Source organism: Eschrichtius robustus, chromosome 3 (genome assembly GCF_028021215.1).
Source record: "Eschrichtius robustus isolate mEscRob2 chromosome 3, mEscRob2.pri, whole genome shotgun sequence".
Lineage (NCBI taxonomy): Eukaryota > Metazoa > Chordata > Mammalia > Artiodactyla > Eschrichtiidae > Eschrichtius > Eschrichtius robustus.
The window spans coordinates 13007700-13024460 of NC_090826.1; the positions used below are offsets into that span (position 1 = coordinate 13007700).

General features: G+C 60.9%; 2 protein-coding genes across 13 annotated transcripts in view; one reads left to right on the forward strand and one right to left on the reverse strand.

The window, feature by feature from the left end:
* The window catches only part of CROCC (ciliary rootlet coiled-coil, rootletin), a 48186-nt gene extending 39432 nt beyond the window's left edge, over positions 1 to 8754 (forward strand). For 6 of the 7 annotated variants that reach the window (XM_068538997.1, XM_068538999.1, XM_068538998.1 and 3 more), the window contains 10 exons: positions 1604 to 1773; positions 1883 to 2003; positions 2293 to 2456; positions 3885 to 4100; positions 4754 to 4978; positions 5408 to 5557; positions 5881 to 6081; positions 6288 to 6419; positions 7123 to 7299; positions 8137 to 8754. In XM_068538997.1, coding sequence (XP_068395098.1) covers positions 1604 to 1773; positions 1883 to 2003; positions 2293 to 2456; positions 3885 to 4100; positions 4754 to 4978; positions 5408 to 5557; positions 5881 to 6081; positions 6288 to 6419; positions 7123 to 7299; positions 8137 to 8223 — 1643 coding nt within the window. In that variant the 3' untranslated portion in view covers positions 8224 to 8754. The remainder of the gene's footprint in view (positions 1 to 1603; positions 1774 to 1882; positions 2004 to 2292; positions 2457 to 3884; positions 4101 to 4753; positions 4979 to 5407; positions 5558 to 5880; positions 6082 to 6287; positions 6420 to 7122; positions 7300 to 8136) is intronic. The other variant, XM_068538994.1, reaches the window with a different exon arrangement.
* Positions 8755 to 10073: 1319 nt separating this feature from the next.
* MFAP2 (microfibril associated protein 2) lies at positions 10074 to 16116 on the reverse strand. 6 transcript variants are annotated; one of them, XM_068539001.1, is made up of 10 exons: positions 16008 to 16110; positions 15503 to 15580; positions 13655 to 13732; positions 12544 to 12633; positions 12340 to 12366; positions 12139 to 12225; positions 11969 to 12013; positions 11128 to 11215; positions 10843 to 10916; positions 10074 to 10598 (listed from the first exon to the last, which is right to left on the reverse strand). In XM_068539001.1, exons 3-10 carry the CDS (start codon positions 13689 to 13691, stop codon positions 10495 to 10497), a joined length of 552 nt encoding a protein of 183 aa, XP_068395102.1. In that variant the 5' UTR covers positions 13692 to 13732; positions 15503 to 15580; positions 16008 to 16110; the 3' UTR covers positions 10074 to 10494. The 6 variants fall into 6 exon arrangements, with proteins under 6 accessions (XP_068395102.1, XP_068395103.1, XP_068395105.1 ...); XM_068539002.1 differs by lacking the exon at positions 16008 to 16110 and adding an exon at positions 15925 to 15943; XM_068539004.1 differs by lacking the exon at positions 15503 to 15580 and having other exon boundaries at positions 12544 to 12630; positions 16008 to 16116.
* Positions 16117 to 16761: the final 645 nt, after the last annotated feature.

Below are 16761 nucleotides of genomic sequence, written 5' to 3' on the forward strand. Positions count from 1 at the left end.
CTGTGGGAGGCAGGGAGAGCCCTGCTGAGGAGGAGGTGGGGAAGGGAAGGGTGGGAGAAGAGACTGAAGGCAAGTGGAGAAGTCCTGAGTGGTAGTACCCCTGTCCTGTGAACAGCAAGGGCCGCAGCGCTTCCGGAGTGTAGCGAACAAGGTGGAGAGGTGTGGCACGTGAGGCCGTGGGACACCAGACCTGCTCAAGCGGTCCTTGCAGGCCGCCATGAGGGTACCAGCTTCACTCTGAGGGGAGGGAGGCAGTGGGTAGACATCCTGCTCTGGGTCCTTTGGGTGCTGATGGAGCCGTGGGGCAGGTTGGGTGTCACTGCTAAGGCCGACCCCCGTCCTGCAGTTCTCATTATTGACCTCCAGGTGCTGTCCCATCTCTGTCCGCCCTGTCCCCTCCCACCTCGTCATTGCCCGTGATCTCCCAAGCACAGTTCAAGTTTTTCTGCTGGGAAATAGGGGCGTCTGGGTTCAAATCCCGGCTCTGGATCTTCCAAGCTTTGAGACCAAGCAAATCACTTAACTGCTCTGAGCCTGCCCAGCCTGTGAAGGGGGGAAGTTGGTCCTTACCTCTCAGAGAATTACTGTGAGGATGAAAGGAGATGATGTAGGGAAAGCATTGGCCCAGTGCCTGGCACATAGTAAGCGCTCGTTACAGGGAGGTGTTGAGGGGATGGAGTGTCCACCCTTGGACTGGGCCCAGGGGATGCAGCCCTCATGCACTTGTGGTCTGGGTGGGAGAGGCAGACATTGGACCCCCTTGAGGGTGGGATGAGCTCACCCCAACCCAGCCTGGGGTCAGGGAGGCCTCTGAGAAGTGTTCTTTTTTTTTTTTTTTTAATAAATTTATTTATTTATTCATTTATTTAATTTTTGGCTTCATCGGGTCTTCGCTGCTGCACGTGGGTTTTCTCTAGTTGCGGCGAGCGGGGGCTACTCTTTGTTGCGGTGCACGGGCTTCTCATTGCGGTGGCTTCTCGTTGTGGAGCGTGGGCTCTAGGCTCGTGGGCTTCAGTAGTTGTGGCACACGGGCTTCAGTAGTTGTGGCTCGCGGGCTCTAGAGCGCAGGCGCAGTAGTTGTGGCGCATGGGCTTAGTTGCTCCACGGCATGTGGGATCTTCCCAGACCAGGGCCCGAACCCGTGTCCCCTGCATTGGCAGGCGGGTTCTTAACCACTGCACCACCAGGGAAGCCCCTGAGGGGTGTTCTTTACACGTAGGCCTAAAGGAATGGGCCAGGCAAAGAGAAGCCACTGAGAGAGAAGGCAACAGCAGGTACAAAGGCCCTGGTGCCTTTGTAAGAGGGAATGTTCTACAACATGGGAGCTGTGGGTGATGTGAAGTGGCCAGCTTGTCAAGGGAGAGGGTGATGCTGGCGGGGGTGAGCGACAGGCGATGGCAAGGAAGCTGGGCTTGGTTCTGAGGGTTGGGAGGGCTGGTCAAGGGTTAAGCAAGAGGCTGAGGGGACCCAGTTTGTGCTGTGGGGAGCTCACTGGGCTGCCGGGCTCAGCAGGGATGGGCGAGATGCACTGGGAGCCTGCAGGCACCAACCAGGCAGGAGAGGCCAGTGGCTCCTGCATCCCCGAGCATGTCTCCTTCTCTAGGAAGTGGGGAAGGGCTCAGCAGCCCCAAGCCCTTGGAACGCAGCCCTGGGTCCCAGCCACCATCCCCAGGACCTGCCACCTCCCCGGCATCTCCAGACCTGGACCCGGAAGCAGTGCGGGGGGCCCTCCGGGAGTTCCTGCAGGAGCTGCGGAGCGCCCAGAGAGAACGGGTGAGGTGGGGCGTGAGTGGCTGCAGGGGGAGCCCCTGGCCCAGGGCCCTGTGAGGGGCTGCAGGTCGTCAGAGCAGGTCTTCCCTTCCCCCCGACATTGGGGTTGCAGGATGAGCTTCGGGCCCAGACAAGTACCCTGAGTCGCCAGCTGGCTGAGGTGGAGGCCGAGAGGGATGGTGCGACCTCACGGGCAAGGCAGCTGCAGAAGGCGGTGGCTGAGAGTGAGGAGGGTGAGTCTAGCCCTCGGGGTCCTTGCTTTGCTCTCTCGTGCTCTTAGCAGCTGAGGTGGGAGGCTGTGGGCTTGGCCTGAGCCACTCCTGCATCCCTGCCCTGGCCACCGTGGCCTGAGCGGGCTGTCTCCTCTGGGGGCCCCTCCCTGGTCAGCCTCACCCCGTGTCCAGACCCACGGACCCCCCAAGGGCTCAGAGAGGCAAGCCCTGCAGTGGGTGGAGGGCGAGCCTGATTCAGGTCTCAGGCTGTGTGCCTGACGGGCCTGACGGGGCTGGGCGGGGGCCGCAGCCCGGCGCAGCGTGGACGGGCGGCTGAGCGGGGCCCAGGCCGAGCTGGCGCTGCAGGAGGAGAGCGCGCGGCACAGCGAGCGGGAGCGCCGGGCTGTGCTGGACCAGGTGGCTGCCCTGGAGAGGGGCCTGCAGGCCACCGAGAGCGAGCTCCGGGCCAGCCAGGTAGGCAGGAGCTGAGGGCCCGTGGGAGAGGGCGGCGGGGTGCGGGGATCTGTGTGCGCCCGAATGGACGTCTGTAAGTCCTCCTGTGCGCATCTCTGTTCTGTCTGCCTGGGTCTGTCAGCACCCACTGACGTGACCAGCCTGCGACTTTCTCCAAAAGCACATTCAGATTTCATCATCTTGTTCCATATGAGGTCATTAGGCTGCAGAAGAAAGAGCCTGGGCTTTTGAAGCTCACAGGACCTGGGTTCAGGTTCTTGCCCTGCTGCGTGATTCTCGCTTTCCTCATCTATAAAAGGGGGAGAACAGTAACTCTCTCCCAGAGACGATGCACGTGCACTCTTAACACATAGACAGTGCTCAGGGGACCTGTTTCCTTCATCTCTGTATAGCCACGCCAGTGGTGTTCTGGGGGTTTTATGTGTGTTTGGGAGACATCTGTATATACGTGTGTGTGTGTGTGTGTGTGTCTGGGTCAGGAAGCACAGGCCCTGGTGGTGACGGTCTAGGCCGCCGAAGCCTTGAACCCTTCTTGCAGCCACAGATTCCCCCCCCTCCGCTTTCCTCCTCTGGCCCTCCATGCCTGTCCCCACAGCCCACCCCAGGCCTCTGGCTCCAGGCCGAGCTTGAGCTGGATTGTTGTGTCTGCGGCTCCGGCTCTGGCCTTGGGCCCAGCCGCAGGGGCCGCGGGAGGAGGCCAGGAACAAAGCTGGGCAGGAGCCAGAGTGGGGCTGCTGGGCCCAGACATGGCAGGGTTGGGGCTCTGAGCAGGGTGGAAGCGGGGCAGGCCTGGGCGCTGTTGTAATAACACCTCCTTGCCCCTCCCTGTCTCTAGGATGGTGACAGGAAGAGAAGGACCCCTGTCTGTCTTCCTGCCCTATCCCCACTCCCCAGGTCTTCACCAGCTGACCCTGCATAGGGAAGGGAGGAGTATCATCCCCTAAAATCTGGCAGGGCCCAGGGCTCCTGCCCGACTCAGCTCAGGTCCCACGTGCAGCTCTGGGCCCGCCTCTGGAGAGCGATGCAGCAGAGCAGGGAAGCCCTGGAATCTGCATTTTTACACCTTCCACCCTCACCGCCCTGGGGCTCTGTAAACACCCAGGTTGTGGCGTCCCTGGACCAATCCGGTCCCCTGACCACACAGAGGTGAAATAGGGCCAGAGAGCAGGGACGGAGGGATGAGCCTGGATCACACAGCCTGTGAGACTTAGGCAAAACTGGAAAGTGCTCTGGGATCCTCAAGTCACCCTGTGAACATGTGGGGAGACTGAGGCCCCAAGAGGGTCAGGGGCTGGCCCTGGGTCACCCAGCAAGTGGTGTCTGTGACCACTTCCAGGCTGCTCCCCACTTTCTCCTAAGGGTCCTGAGGGATGTGGGAGGCGTGGGGTGGGCTGCACAGCTGGGGCCTGAGCCCTGCCCCACCCACAGGAGAAGATCAGCAAGATGAAGGCCAACGAGGTGAAGCTGGAGGGCGACAAGCGGCGTCTGAAGGAGGTGCTGGATGCCTCCGAGAGCCGCAGCGTCAAGCTGGAGCTGCAGCGGCGCTCGCTCGAGGGGGAGCTGCAGCGCAGCCGCCTGGGCCTGAGCGACCGGGAGGCCCAGGCCCAGGCCCTCCAGGAGCGGGTAGACTCCCTGCAGAGGCAGGTGGGTCCCCTCCCCCGACCTCAGGCCCCTCTTCTGCCTGCCCTGTGCCAAGTGCGTTATGGGGACTCTGTTTGATCCTCCCAACTACCCTGCGAGGCAGGTATTATCATCACCCTATTTCACGGATGGGTGGATGGAAGCTCACGGAGGTGACGTCATTGCCCAAGATCACATAGCTAATAAGAGGCAGGGCCAAAATGAGAATTCGGGACTGTTTGTTGACGGAGTCTGCACTCAAAGGAGGCATGTGGGACCAGTTAGAGACATAGATTTCACTCATTTTCTTTTTTTGCCTTGGCCGCTGGGAAGCTCAGCTCTAACTGGAAGGTTCAGTAGCTCTGCTAGCCCTACACTGTCACCCGCCTAAGTCAAGGACACAGAAAATGTCAGGGTTGTGGTGGTTACCCTTTCTTCTCCATAACAGGGAGGAAAGGGGAATGAGAACAGGCGGAAGACCATGGGGTCTGGGACAGCCAGGTTGATGGCACTCTGTGTGAGGGTAGTTAACTGGCAGTGCGACCGGGCCCAGGTTGTAGTCACCTGAGCCAGTGGGAATGCACGGGAACAGTGAGTATCAGTGAGAAAGGCCTAGAGAGAGGTGGCAGGGGCTTGGGTTAGGCACACCTGGACCATCCTGTCTGTCTTCCCACCAGGTGGCAGACAGTGAGGTGAAGGCAGGGACTCTGCAGCTGACGGTCGAGCGGCTGAGTGGGGCCCTGGCCAAGGTGGAAGAGAGCGAGGGGGTCCTGCGGGACAAGGTGCAGGGCCTGATGGAGGCTCTGACCCAAAGCAGCACCAGCCTCACCAGCACCCAGGACAAGAACCTGCACATGCAGAAGGCCCTGACTGCCTGTGAACATGACCGCCAAGTGCTCCAAGTATGGGAGTTCCAGGGTCTGGCTTCGGGCGGGCCCAGTGAGAGTTAGCCTACAAAGGCAGGCTTGGGGGCCCTGGTGGAGAGCTGACCCCTGGGACGGTCAATAAGAGCTGCCTTTGGGGGAGGGGTGGGCCCAGTAAGAGCATCAGCCAGTGAGGGGAGGCTCTGGGGGGAGGTGGGATCAAGCCTACTAGGACAGGCTGCAGGACCCAGGGGCAGGCTAAGGGAAGAGCTGGGGTCTGAGGGCTTTCCCACCTTGTGCAGGTCAGTGGCTAGGCTGTGGGCCAGGCCTACTGTCTGGCTTACTCTCCAGGTGAGAGGACTACCTGTTTAAGGGGCTGTGAACCTGGCCCAGAGGTACCGAGTAGAGAGGAGCCCTTTGCCTCAGGGCTCCCAGGACGGCCTGGCACCATCAGCCCTTGTCCTGCAGGAACGGCTGGAGGCCACGCGGCAGGCGTTATCCGAGGCAAGGAAGCAGAGCAGCTCCCTGGGCGAGCAGGTGCAGACCATGCGGGGCGACCTAGCGGACCTGGAGCTGCAGCGGGCGGAGGCCGAGGGCCAGCTGAAACAGCTGCAGGAGGTGAGGGCCGGGCGGGCCCTTGTGTCCCCAGGACCGTGAGGCCCTCGGTGTCGGGACCTTCTCACCTATCTCCACCTTATCCCAAACCTAGGCCCAGCCTGCTGTGAGGAAGCATGGTTCACTCAGTCCATATCCCCATTATACAGATGGAGAAACTGAGGCCCAGAGAGAACTGTCTGGCCTCAGGTGACCATTCCCTGATGTGGGCCTCATAATAGCCTTGCCTAGCAAGTGGGCCTGGCAGGCTGGCATCATCATCTCCAAGCTTCCGATGCACACCCTGAGGCCCAGAGGGATTAGGGACTCGCTGGCTTCTGCTGCAGGCGCTGCGGCAACGGCAAGAAGGTGAGGCTGCGGCCCTGCAGACGGTCCAGAAGCTGCAGGATGAGCGGCGGCTGCTGCAGGAGCGCCTGGGGAGCCTGCAGCGTGCCGTGGCTCAGCTGGAGGCCGAGAAGCGGGAGGTGGAGCGCTCAGCCCTGCGGCTGGAGAAGGACCGGGTGGCCCTCAAGAGGATGCTGGACAAGGTGGGCTGTATCCCTAGGGCCCTCCCTTCACTTCCTCTGGGTCCCAGCCCTGGTTGGTCCCAGCTGCGTGTCCCCAGGGTGTGGGGGCCGCAAGTCCCCCCGGCCCTGCTACCTGTAACCCAACACCCCTTTCTGAGCTGCTCCCACTTCCTGGGACCTCCCTCCTTCCCCAGGCACCCTGATCCCCTCCCGCTCTCCCCACCTAGGTGGAACGGGAGAAGCTTCGCAGTCACGAGGACACGGTGCGGCTGAGCGCAGAGAAGGGCCGCCTGGACCGCACACTCACGGCGGCTGAGCTGGAGCTGGCTGAGGCCCAGAGGCAGATCCAGCTGCTGGAGGTCTAGCCCCTGCCCACCCAGCCCTGGACACGCTTTCTCTCCCCAGCCCTGGACCCAACTCCACCCCCACAGTCCACGAGCCCAGAGCCTTGGAGGGGCGGCCCAGAGCCAGGTCCCAGAGGGAGGGGTCCTCCCCAGAGTGGAGAGGAAAGAGACCTGTCAGCACACGCGCCTGTGTGCTCACATTGGTTGTGGACACGAAGAGCTATGAGTGTATGTGAGAGTATTCTTGCGCATGTAGCACGAATCTTGTGCGTGGATGTGGCATATCTAAGTATTAGGGATATATTATATCTGTATCTTTGTGTACAGGTCTCTTCTTGTATGTAGATGTATGTAAGAGTATTGGGCTTTTGCACATATGTATGCATCCGTGTGAACACAGGTTTTTACATGCTTGCTTTTATCTATCTTATCTATCTATATCTGTATACACATATGGGCTTGTCTCTGTGTTTGAATATGTCTGTGTGTGTGTTTGTGTGCCTGAGGGCGGGTCACTAAGTACCCTGACCCAGGATTTGCAGGCCAGGAGGGCTGGGGGGTGGGAGAAAAACAAGGGTCTCTCCTACATCCCCTGCTTTGCCCCAAGGGGCCCTCAGGCTCCCACCCCAGGGAGGTGCCTGACACCCTTTCACACACATGTGCGCGCGCACACACACACACACACGGACAGAGGCCTGACCCGTGGTCCCTCCTGCAGGCCCAGGTGGCAGCGCTGGAGCAGAACCACAGCCCAGCGCAGCTGGAGGCGGATGAGCAGCAGCTGGAGCTGCAGCAGGAAGTGGCGCGCCTGCGCAGCGCCCAGGTGCAGACGGAGCGCACCCTGGAGGCGCGGGAGCGGGCCCACCGGCAGCGGGTGCGTGGCCTGGAGGAGCAGGTACTCAGGCCTGGTGGGCTCTGGCCCTTCCCCAGGGGGTGGCAGCATCAGCAGGACTCCCCCTTCGGGAGGCTGCGCCGGGATGGAAGTGTGGAGCTGGGGGAAGTGGTAGGAGGAGGAGGAGGAGGAGGGGGCGAGGGAGAGGAAGAAGTGGCGGCAGGGAGAGGGCTGGTAGTAACCTCTTGGGTATAAGCGGTCAATGGCACCCATAACTGAAATGGTCCGGGTGGATCTATGCTGGTATCAGCCATGGCTGGACACAGGGGCTCAAGTGATGTCACTGGAACTCAGTCCCCTTGCCACGGCTCCAAGCGCGGGCAGGCCGCCTCCCTGGGTGGCACAGGTGGCCTCAGCAGCTCCAGCCTCGGGTTATCCTAACAACCCATGATCCCAGAGGAGAGAGGGGTCCTCTTCCCCGAGAGCAACAGCAAAAGTCCCAAAGATGATCCTCATTGGCCAGCTGAGATCGCAGGCCCCCTCGTGACCATCTCTGCCCTGATCATGTCTGCAGGGCAAGGCTGCTTTGGTAGGCCAGGCCTGGGTCACAGGTCCACCCCTGGAGTCCAGCTAGCGCCAGGCCTGGCCTAGTGGTGAGAGTGGAGATGGGTGGCCCCCAAAGAGAGGCCGAGCAGTCCGGAGACACCCCACTGCTCCATGGAGCAAAATGAGAAGGGGAGGAAATACCCTGGCTCTTAATGACACCTGGTTTTTCTGAAACAGGCAGCACCGGGTCCCTTCTGGTGTCCTTCCATCAGTCACACCCCACCCCCGCCGCCCCGCTTTCTCTGAAACCAGGCTGGGGTCCTGGGCTGGCCCTACCTCCTCTTTCTTCTCCAGGTGTCCACACTGAAGGGACAGTTGCAGCAGGAGCTTCGAAGGGGCTCAGCTTCTTTCTCCCCCTCCTCCGGCCCCCCAGAGAAGTGAGCTCCTTGCTGGCTGGCATCCTGGAGAGCAGCCCCGTGGCGGGGGCGGCACAGGGGAGGGGGGACTCTCAGCACAGTCCACCCCCAGAGTTCAGCTGGGGGTGAGGAGGAGCAGGGGTGGCAGTGCCAGGGGAGGGGGGACTCCGGCACCAGGCCAGACCCGGCCGCGCCCTCCCAGCCTCGTCAGAGCCAACCATCCTCTGTGGGCTCCCCCGTCAGTCCAGCCCCTCTCCCCCAGGATGAGCCCGTATGAGGTCCCCCAGGACCAGTTTGAGGTCCTCCCTGAGTGGCTGAGCCAAAGCCAGGGGTTGGAGAGACCCCCTTGTCTCTGGCCGACCCTGGAGCACAGGTTCACGGGAAAGAGAAGGGATGTCCAGGCCTGGGGCAGGGGACCTTCTCTGGCTTCCCAGAGACCTCTTTGCCTTAGTTCAGAGTATTTGTCAGGAAATTCCTCAGAGTTCAGAGTCCCTGTATTTTTATACCTTTTTACACTGTTAACTGTTCAGAACTGTTGTGTTTTTTGTAACAAGATGACCCCATTTAAAAAAAAATGGTTTGTACAGATGTGTCCCTTTACTATTAATGTGCCTTCTCCACCTGGGAGACAGGAGGGGGGACAGGAGGGCCCTGGGGCCAGAGGGATGGGGTCCCCTAGTGGGTGCTCAGGGAGATGGCGGCAGCTTTTGAAAGGCCTGTGACGAAAGGTAAGGAACTTACCAACCTCACAGGATGTCGGGATGGGGAGGCCTCCAGGGTCCTGGGCTACCCACCCAGTTTAACAGACGGAGCTGTTGAGGTTTGGGATGGGACCCGACCTGTGCAGCTCGACTCTTTCCAGATGAAGCTTTCTGCCCTTTCCTCTGGCTCCTCCTCAGGACAGGGCCTGCCCTCTGGACAGTAATAGGCATTCCAGGCGGTGTGGTAAACAAGTGCAGGCCTGGGAGTGGACGTGGGGTCTTGCCTTGGCTCCGCTGGGTGATCCTGGGCAAAGCTGCTTAACCTGTCAGAGCCTCAGTTTGCTCCTCTGTAAAATGGGAACCTGCCTCCGAGGGTGGTTATGAGGAAGTACACACAGAAGATGCTCAGTCAGTGTTTCCAAGGAGAACTTCCATTCATCTCATGGAGTCCAGTGGAGTCAGGTTCTGCCCCAGCCCTGCCACTTACCACTGTGGACCCTTGGGTGGCTTACGTAATCTAGGCTTAGTTTCCCTGTCTGTAAGATGCGAATATTAACTCTACCCACCACATAGGCCTGGTTGGAGGGTTAAATAGGGCTGTGTGCTGAGCCTTCAGACAGAGCCTGGTCTCCATACACTGGTCAGAGGGAGATGTTGTAACAGCTTGACCTGTTTCCGCCCTCTGAACTGCACCAGCCTTCCCTCCTGCCAAAGCCCTTGATATCAAGAGTGCACCAACCTTGACCTCCTGCCTTCCACCCTATACGCTTCCACATGGGCGGCCTCTCATCTTGCCTTGCACAGCCCTGACAATGAGGAAGCTATATTCCTGAACCTTCTATTTGTGATACAACCCCCTGCAACACACACACACACACACACACACACACACACACACACACACACACACACACACACACACACACACACACACACACACACACACACACACACACACACACACACACACGCACACGCGGCAGGGGGCAGTTGTCCTGGCCCATCTCTCTGGGCAGGTCAGAGCTGACGCTCTGAAGCGGCAGAGGCAAGGCCACAGGTCACCTGAACCTACCCTTCTCCCGAAGGCGCCGGGTAGCCTCTCAGTGAGGACGTGCAGTGTTGAGGCACCTGGCCATCTCCTCTGTGCTCTCGACCAAAAAAGTGACTCTGAATCTTTTGTAAAAACCTGTTTTTAATTTTGTATAAAACAAAGGTGGTCTATGCCCAGGGGCTGTAGGAAATCCAAGCAGACCAGCTGGGGTGAGGGTCATAGCCTACCTTGGGGGTGGGGCTGGAGTTGGGGGGGGGGGTCTGTCCTCAGAGGGATGGAGAAGGCACATCAGGGGCCCAGGTCCCATAGAGAGGCCTGGGATGTCTCCCACCTGGGGGCGGAGACTGGACACTGGGGAGCCCCCTTTGTGCCCCAAGGGTGGCCACAGGCTGGGGGAAGGGCCTGAGGCAACCCCCGGCGCTGCAGCCACTAACTTTTTACGGGATAAAAGGTATGTCTGGCTGGGGAGAAAAGCACCAGGTCAGGCAGAGCCTGAGGGCCCCAGATCCGAGGAGGGTCCGGGGCTCGGGGTGCCAGTTCCACCCTAGCAGCCCCCGCAGCTCCTGGCACAGGAGGCTGCCACAGATTGGCACAGGCCGCTGCTGGCCATCACGCCACATTTGGAGAACTTGTCACGACACAGGTCAGCTGTTGGTGGCAGGAAGGAGTGGGGGTCAGGGTGCGGCTAGGTGATGGGAACTGCTACCCCCTCCCCAACCGTGGTGATGGGGGATGTTCTGAGGATAAAAAGCAGCCGGGAGGGGAGCTCAGGGTTCCCCAGAAGTGGCCCTGGATTGAACACATGTTTAATAAACATCAGCTGGGTGGACATGTGGATGGACGATGAGCGGGCATGGGGGCAGGGGGAAGAGGAGGGTGGAGGCCTTCCTACCTCGCAGGAGCTCCTCGTGGGCACAGACCGTGCGGACACAGATTTCCTTGTTGATGACATACACACGGCGGAGGCTGAGGGGGACGGGGCCAGGGGAAATGTCAGCCCCATCCTCATCCTGCCCCACCGGAGAGCCTGAGACCCAGCCCCTAGGCCTGGGCTTAACCAGAGTTGAGCTCCACCTTGGGATTCACTAGCTTTCCCCACTCCCACGTTGCTGGCTGGAGCTGTGGTCCCCCTCACCCCCCTGCCACCCCCGTCCCCACAGTCCCTGCCTGCGCTCACCTGTAGAAGCAGACCTCGTTGAGACACTGTTTGCAAGGCTTGTGTATGGAGTAGAGGCGGGTACATGGGTACTGCTCCTCGCGGCAGTCTGAGTGACAGGTGGGATCAGACTTGGGGGGGCTGCAGCTGGGGGCTTAGAGCTGGGTGGCAGCCCCCAACTGCACCCATGGGAGACTGGCTCTCAGGGCCTAGGTACCCCTGCACCCTCAGGCCCAGCCTAGACACGCGTGCACACACCAACACACGCACACACGAGCAGCGTTGGACCTTGCGAGGCTGCCCAATTTTATCCAGTATATTTATACATATACAAATTCACAACCACGCTTGGAAGCATACATTCAAACACAGATCTATACCCACACACAGTCACAAAAGTCCACAGCAGCCTCACAGGAGGTCCGCACACTCACACGCTGAGCTGTGAGACAGGGTCCCTCACACACAGGCTGGCTCTCGGGCTCTTGGCCAGGGGAGGCCCGCTGAGCCGGCCTGGGCTTCCTGCCCCATCCTCGCCTCGCCTGCCACGAGCACCACCCCGTCCTGCCGCCGGCATGCTCCCGCCCCGCCCCAGTGTCTGGGAGTAGAGGCCCCTCCTGAGGCTGCAGCCAACTCGGCCTCCAGCTGGGCCCAGGGGGCAGGGGGATCTCCCAGAGCTGCCTCGGGGGGCCCTGGAGTTGCCAGCCTAAAGCAGGGGCACCTCTGCAAGCCCCTCACCCCACCACCTACCCCAGCAAGAGCAAGAGGCCTGGCTGTCTCTGTCCTCCCAGTGCCGCACCCCACTGCACCCTAACTTCCGGGGCCATGCCTCTGTCCCTCCAGTTGTCAGGAAGGTTCTTACCCAGAGGCCCAGGCTCCGTGGGCTCCGTCTCTACAGTTCCTGGTTCTGGTGTTGGGGGAGAGGCAGGCAGAGATCACTGGGACGGGTCTATTCAGGGCAGGGTGAGGTCACCTCTCCCAGCCCTGGACAGACCTCCCCACTCCCGGGGCTGGCTGGAGCTGGTGGCCTACCTAAGGTGGGAGCTGGGATGACCTCCTGTTGGACTTGCTGCTGGGACTGGAACTGAAACTGCTCCTGCGGGGGCCGAGGAGTCACCTCTGCAATGAGAGATGACAAAAGGGTCTGCTCCCTACTCCCATCGCCCGCAGGTCTCTGTGGACCCCCCACCCAGCTGCCTGCCCATCCTATCCTGCCCTCAGCCCTTTCTTTACCTTGATAATCATAGTAGTCCGGGTTGTCTGAAAATAAAGATGAACGTGGAATTGGTGGGCTAGCCCCCAGCCCCAGGTCACAACTGAGCCAGGGACCGTACCCCGAGATTTCCATCGCCCTACCACCCCACCTGATCCCTGGCTGAGCCATGCAGATCTAGGGAGCAGGGCTGGGGGAGGCCTGGGGGCGGACAAGGCGCTTACCGATCTGGTCGCTATAGTGGGTGTACTGGACGTGGTCTGGGAACGGAGGCAGCGGATCCAGGTCGTACTGGCCCTGAGCCAGCAGGCCTGCTGTGGGGAGGCAAAGCTGAGGGGACGTCCAGCAGGGAAGGGCAGCAGAGGCCCCAAAGCACTTCTGGGGAGGGTAGGTAGAGGTCCCTAGGGCAGGCCTGTAAGACCCTAAGATCCTCAACAGACTCTTAGAGCCATAGGATGCAAACGCCTTCCTTGACCATAAAGGCCCTTATACTCCCTGGTCCTGTGTCACCTCACTGATCATATCCTGCCCCTCTCCCCCATGCTGGCCTCTTGGCTGTTCCTGGAACTCAGCATGCTCCTGCCTGCCCCAAGGCCTTTGCACTTGACTCTCCCTGGGCCTGTGATCCTGATTAGCTTCTCCTCCTTCAAGTCTCAACTGAAATTTCAGCTCTGCTAAGAGGCCCTCGCTGGCCCACCCACACTCTCCATCTCATTCTCCTGTTTATTTCCATCATAGCACTCAACGTAATCTGACACTTATCACCTCTCCCTTCCCTAGACGGGCAGGCAACACCATGAGGGCAGGGGTCTGTCTGCCTGGTTCATCACTGTGTTCCCGGGGCCTAGCCCAGTGCCTGGCACAAAGCGGGAGCGCCACAAATATCTGTTAAATGAATGAATGTTAGACCTGGCAGGGCCTTTGGGGTCCCCACTGATAACTCCTCATTTTGACTAACAGGGACTTCTCCAAGGTCAAGATTGTGTAGGTTAGTTGGGCCCCAAAGGGGTCTAGAACGCAGGCCTTCAGACTCCCTGCCTTAGAGGCCTCCATTCCTGCACCTCAGCTCCTGGGAGGGTCAGTAAGTAAGAAGAAAAATGTGGATCCTGGTGTCCGGGCCCACTCTCCAGAATCCTGCCAGTCCGCTGCTGTGGAGGGTTGAGGAGGGGCCCAGGAGACGCCTCTAGTCTTTGGGAGGGGGTGCCAGCCCAGTCTGTGGCCCAAGAGGTAGACAGCCCTGGGAGCGATGGAGCTGAGTTCTGGCCATAGGACACGACAAGAGCTTACTGCCAGCTCCCTCCCCCTGCAAACCCCACCCGCCTAGGTGCCACTTACCAGGCAGGAACAGCAGGAAGAGGTAGGCAGCTCTCATGGTTACACAATGAGGCGGGCTGGGCTGGAGTCAGGGGACAGCTGGAGGAAGAGGAGGGGGCAAGCTGCATCCCGGGCCACTACCCCAGGGCTGCAGAGCCCACTTCTCTCCCCCGAATTCAGCCTGGAGAAGGAGGGATTCGGGACAGAAGCCAGGCAGGTGGAGGGTCATGGAGTCTGGGCCCAGGGGGAGGGGACTACTTTGGAGGGACATCCTCTGTCCCTGAAGGCCCACTGGGTGTTCAGGTCCCGAGGGACTCGGCCTCCAACCTGGCTCCAGAGCTGATCTTGACAAACAGACTCTACCCTGCCCTGCTCACTAAATGGACATTTCTAATCCTCTATCAGCCCTGCCCCTGCTCTCCTTGCCACACCCATGCCCACCCTCTGGTTCAGCACTTCCCCAGGTGTCTAATGCACTGATCCTGACCCCAGGCCCATCCTCGGGACCCCAACCCTGCCCAGCCAACATCGCAGTCCAGACTCAGCAGGAAACCACATGTGTGCCTGGGCCTCGGGGGCCCCCTGGGACAGCCAGGCCTGGGCAGGGCTCCCACCCCTAGAAGATTCCTCTCCTGCCAGGCCTCCAGGCCTCCCAAGACCTGGCTGACTTCATCGCACACTCACGAGACTGAGACAGACTGAGGTCTACTTGTCTGCTGGAGCAGGAAGCACTTAGGGTGGAGTCTGAAAAGCACCTCTCTGGATCTTAGAGGGTAGCGCTGAAGCGGACTGTGATGTCCCCCAACCTGACATTGTATGACAAGTGTTATGTGTGTAGTTTTTGGGGAGAGGGCTGTGGTCCTTAGCTTTCACCGGGCTCTTGAAGTTCAAGAACTCCTGGTTGAGTCCAGCCTCCAGTCTTTGACCCCACAGTGGACTTGGCAGAATCTACAGCTACTCTTGTCCAGTCCCAGCTCAGTGCGGGGCAGCCCCAAGGCTGTCAGCCTTCTACTAGAAGGGCTGGGAGAGAGTCCCCGGGCTCACCCATCCGGAGGACCCCCGCCCTGCCACAACAAAAGGAGTTCTTCCCGACAGCTGAATGGAAACCTAACTTTGCCCCACCGTGCCTCGCCCAGGGAGTCGAGGGAGAGGGGGAGGGAAGGGGCAGAAACATGGGCATCTTTCCCTGCTTCTGCCCAGTCCTGACGCTTTCGTGACCTGCTGCCTGTCTCATACATCCAATCTCTCACTCCCTCCTCAACCCTTACTGCAGTCGATGGGGTGGGTGGGGATGAGGTGGGGTGGCGGAGGAGAGACCTATGACTCAAGCTGCCCCACTGGCCGGGGACAACTGGCTCCCACATCCCCATTCTGAGCACGCTTGGCCTCCTCTTGGTGGGGGACTAAAAGGCCTGGAGCTCCCCACAAGGCCTCACTGTCCCCTACTTGCCCCCAGGCTGGTGGCAGGCAGGCTAGCTGGAGCTGTCACCACTCAGGAGAAGACCCCGAGCTGGGGAGGTTGGTTGGGGGGCAAGGGGTTCTGTCGGTCCCCAAAGCCCCTCCTAGGCCTCTCAGCCCCCTGCAAGGAGTCTTTCCTCCCCTCAGAGGTTGAGCACCCAGGCCCAGGCTTATTGGGGGAAGGAGGGCTGGGCTGTAAAGAGGAGCGTCCCTGTGGCAGAAGCGGGTCCCTCCAGGGGACCACACCTCCAAGCACATCTAGACGACAGGAGGCCAGGACCTGCCTAGGAGGCCTGTTCCCCGACCCTGGCCCCTTCCACTGCTGGGATGCCCCCTACCCTCTGTGCCTGGCGAGGAGGGGCACTAGCGGGGCCTCCTCTGGGCCCCCTGCCCCCACGCTCACTGACTCACTCTGCTGGAGGCTCTGTCTGCTCCAGAGGCCGGGCTGGGGTCCGGCTGGAGGAAACCAGATGTTGCAGCGCCGCACAGCTGGGAACAATCAACCGCGGAAACTTGCTCTGGCGCGCTCCCTCGCGCTCTCTCAGTCTCTGATCTCTCTTTGTCTCTCCGCGTCTCTGTCCCCGCCGCTCCCGCCGGACACCCACACCCCAGCCGCCGCATTCCAACCTCCCAGGGAGAACAAAAGCCTCCCCATCCCCGACGCCCCCCAAATCAGGCTCCCCTCCCTTCCCAACTCGCGTCTTCCCCTCCAAACGACCCCAAACTTTCCAAGTGCCCTCTTAGCATCTGCTCAGACGGCCCCGGGTTCAGGGATCCCGAAAGGAAAGCCGCCCCCAGGATCGGGGACCCGCAGAGCCCCACGCCCTCAGTACCTGGGGGCCCTCCGACGTCGCGGCCCACGACCCAGTCCCCCCTCGCGCCCCCGGCCCGGTCAGGCCGCCAGGCCCGTGCCTACCTGGCCGGGTCACTCCGCGGCCCGCTCCGAGTCCGCCCGCCGGAGCCGCCCCTTTGCCCGCTCCGAACCCCCCTCCGGGCCCCCGACGGGGCCGGCGCCCGCCCTCCAGCCTGGATCCGCTGGGTCCTAACGCGAGCGCCGCCGCCGCCGCCGCCGCCGCCCGGGCCGCCACGCCGCGACCTCGGGTCTTCAACCCTCTTCTGGAAGCAGCCCCGCGGGGAGGAGGCGCCCGCGGAGCCAGCCTTACGTCTGTTCAGCACTTGTCGCTGTGCAAAATGCTTTCTCCTCACGGCCTCATCACAGCCGGAGCGCAAAGTGGTGAGATGGGTGAGGTGAGCCTGCTGCCCCCATTTTACAGAGGAGGCTCATAAAGATGATTCGCCCACCGCTGCTCAGCGGGAAATAAGCCTCGCCCTCCCTTTTCGCTTCTCCCAGCTTCCAGGACACCCTTCCTGGCCTGGTTTTCCTTCTGCCTCTTCGGTGCCTTCCGGATCTCCCTAGCCAGCTCCCGGCCACAGCTGCCTTCCATAACCAGCATTTCTTTGAAACCACAGTCCACAGGCTACGGGGCCTGGCCACACGAATGTCCCCAAGGCACATCCAATTCAACAGGATCCAAGTCCAAATTCACAACATCCCGACCTTCCCCAGACCTGGCCCTTGAAGGTGTTCCCATGCAGGGAATGAGCCCACCATCCTTCCCTTACCCTTACCCGGCTAACTGTAACTCCCCTGCGCTCAACCCCTGCAGCCA

Bases quoted from the DNA above. Each gene is read 5' to 3' on its own strand.
- MFAP2 (XM_068539000.1), bottom strand. From the start codon at position 13,691: ATGAGAGCTGCCTACCTCTTCCTGCTGTTCCTGCCTG. The intron at 12,634-13,654 runs GTAAGTGGCACC...GCCTCCCCACAG, and splicing joins CTTCCTGCTGTTCCTGCCTG to CAGGCCTGCTGGCTCAGGGC. The intron at 12,014-12,138 runs GTAGGCCACCAG...CCCCAACACCAG, and splicing joins CATCCCAGCTCCCACCTTAG to AACCAGGAACTGTAGAGACG.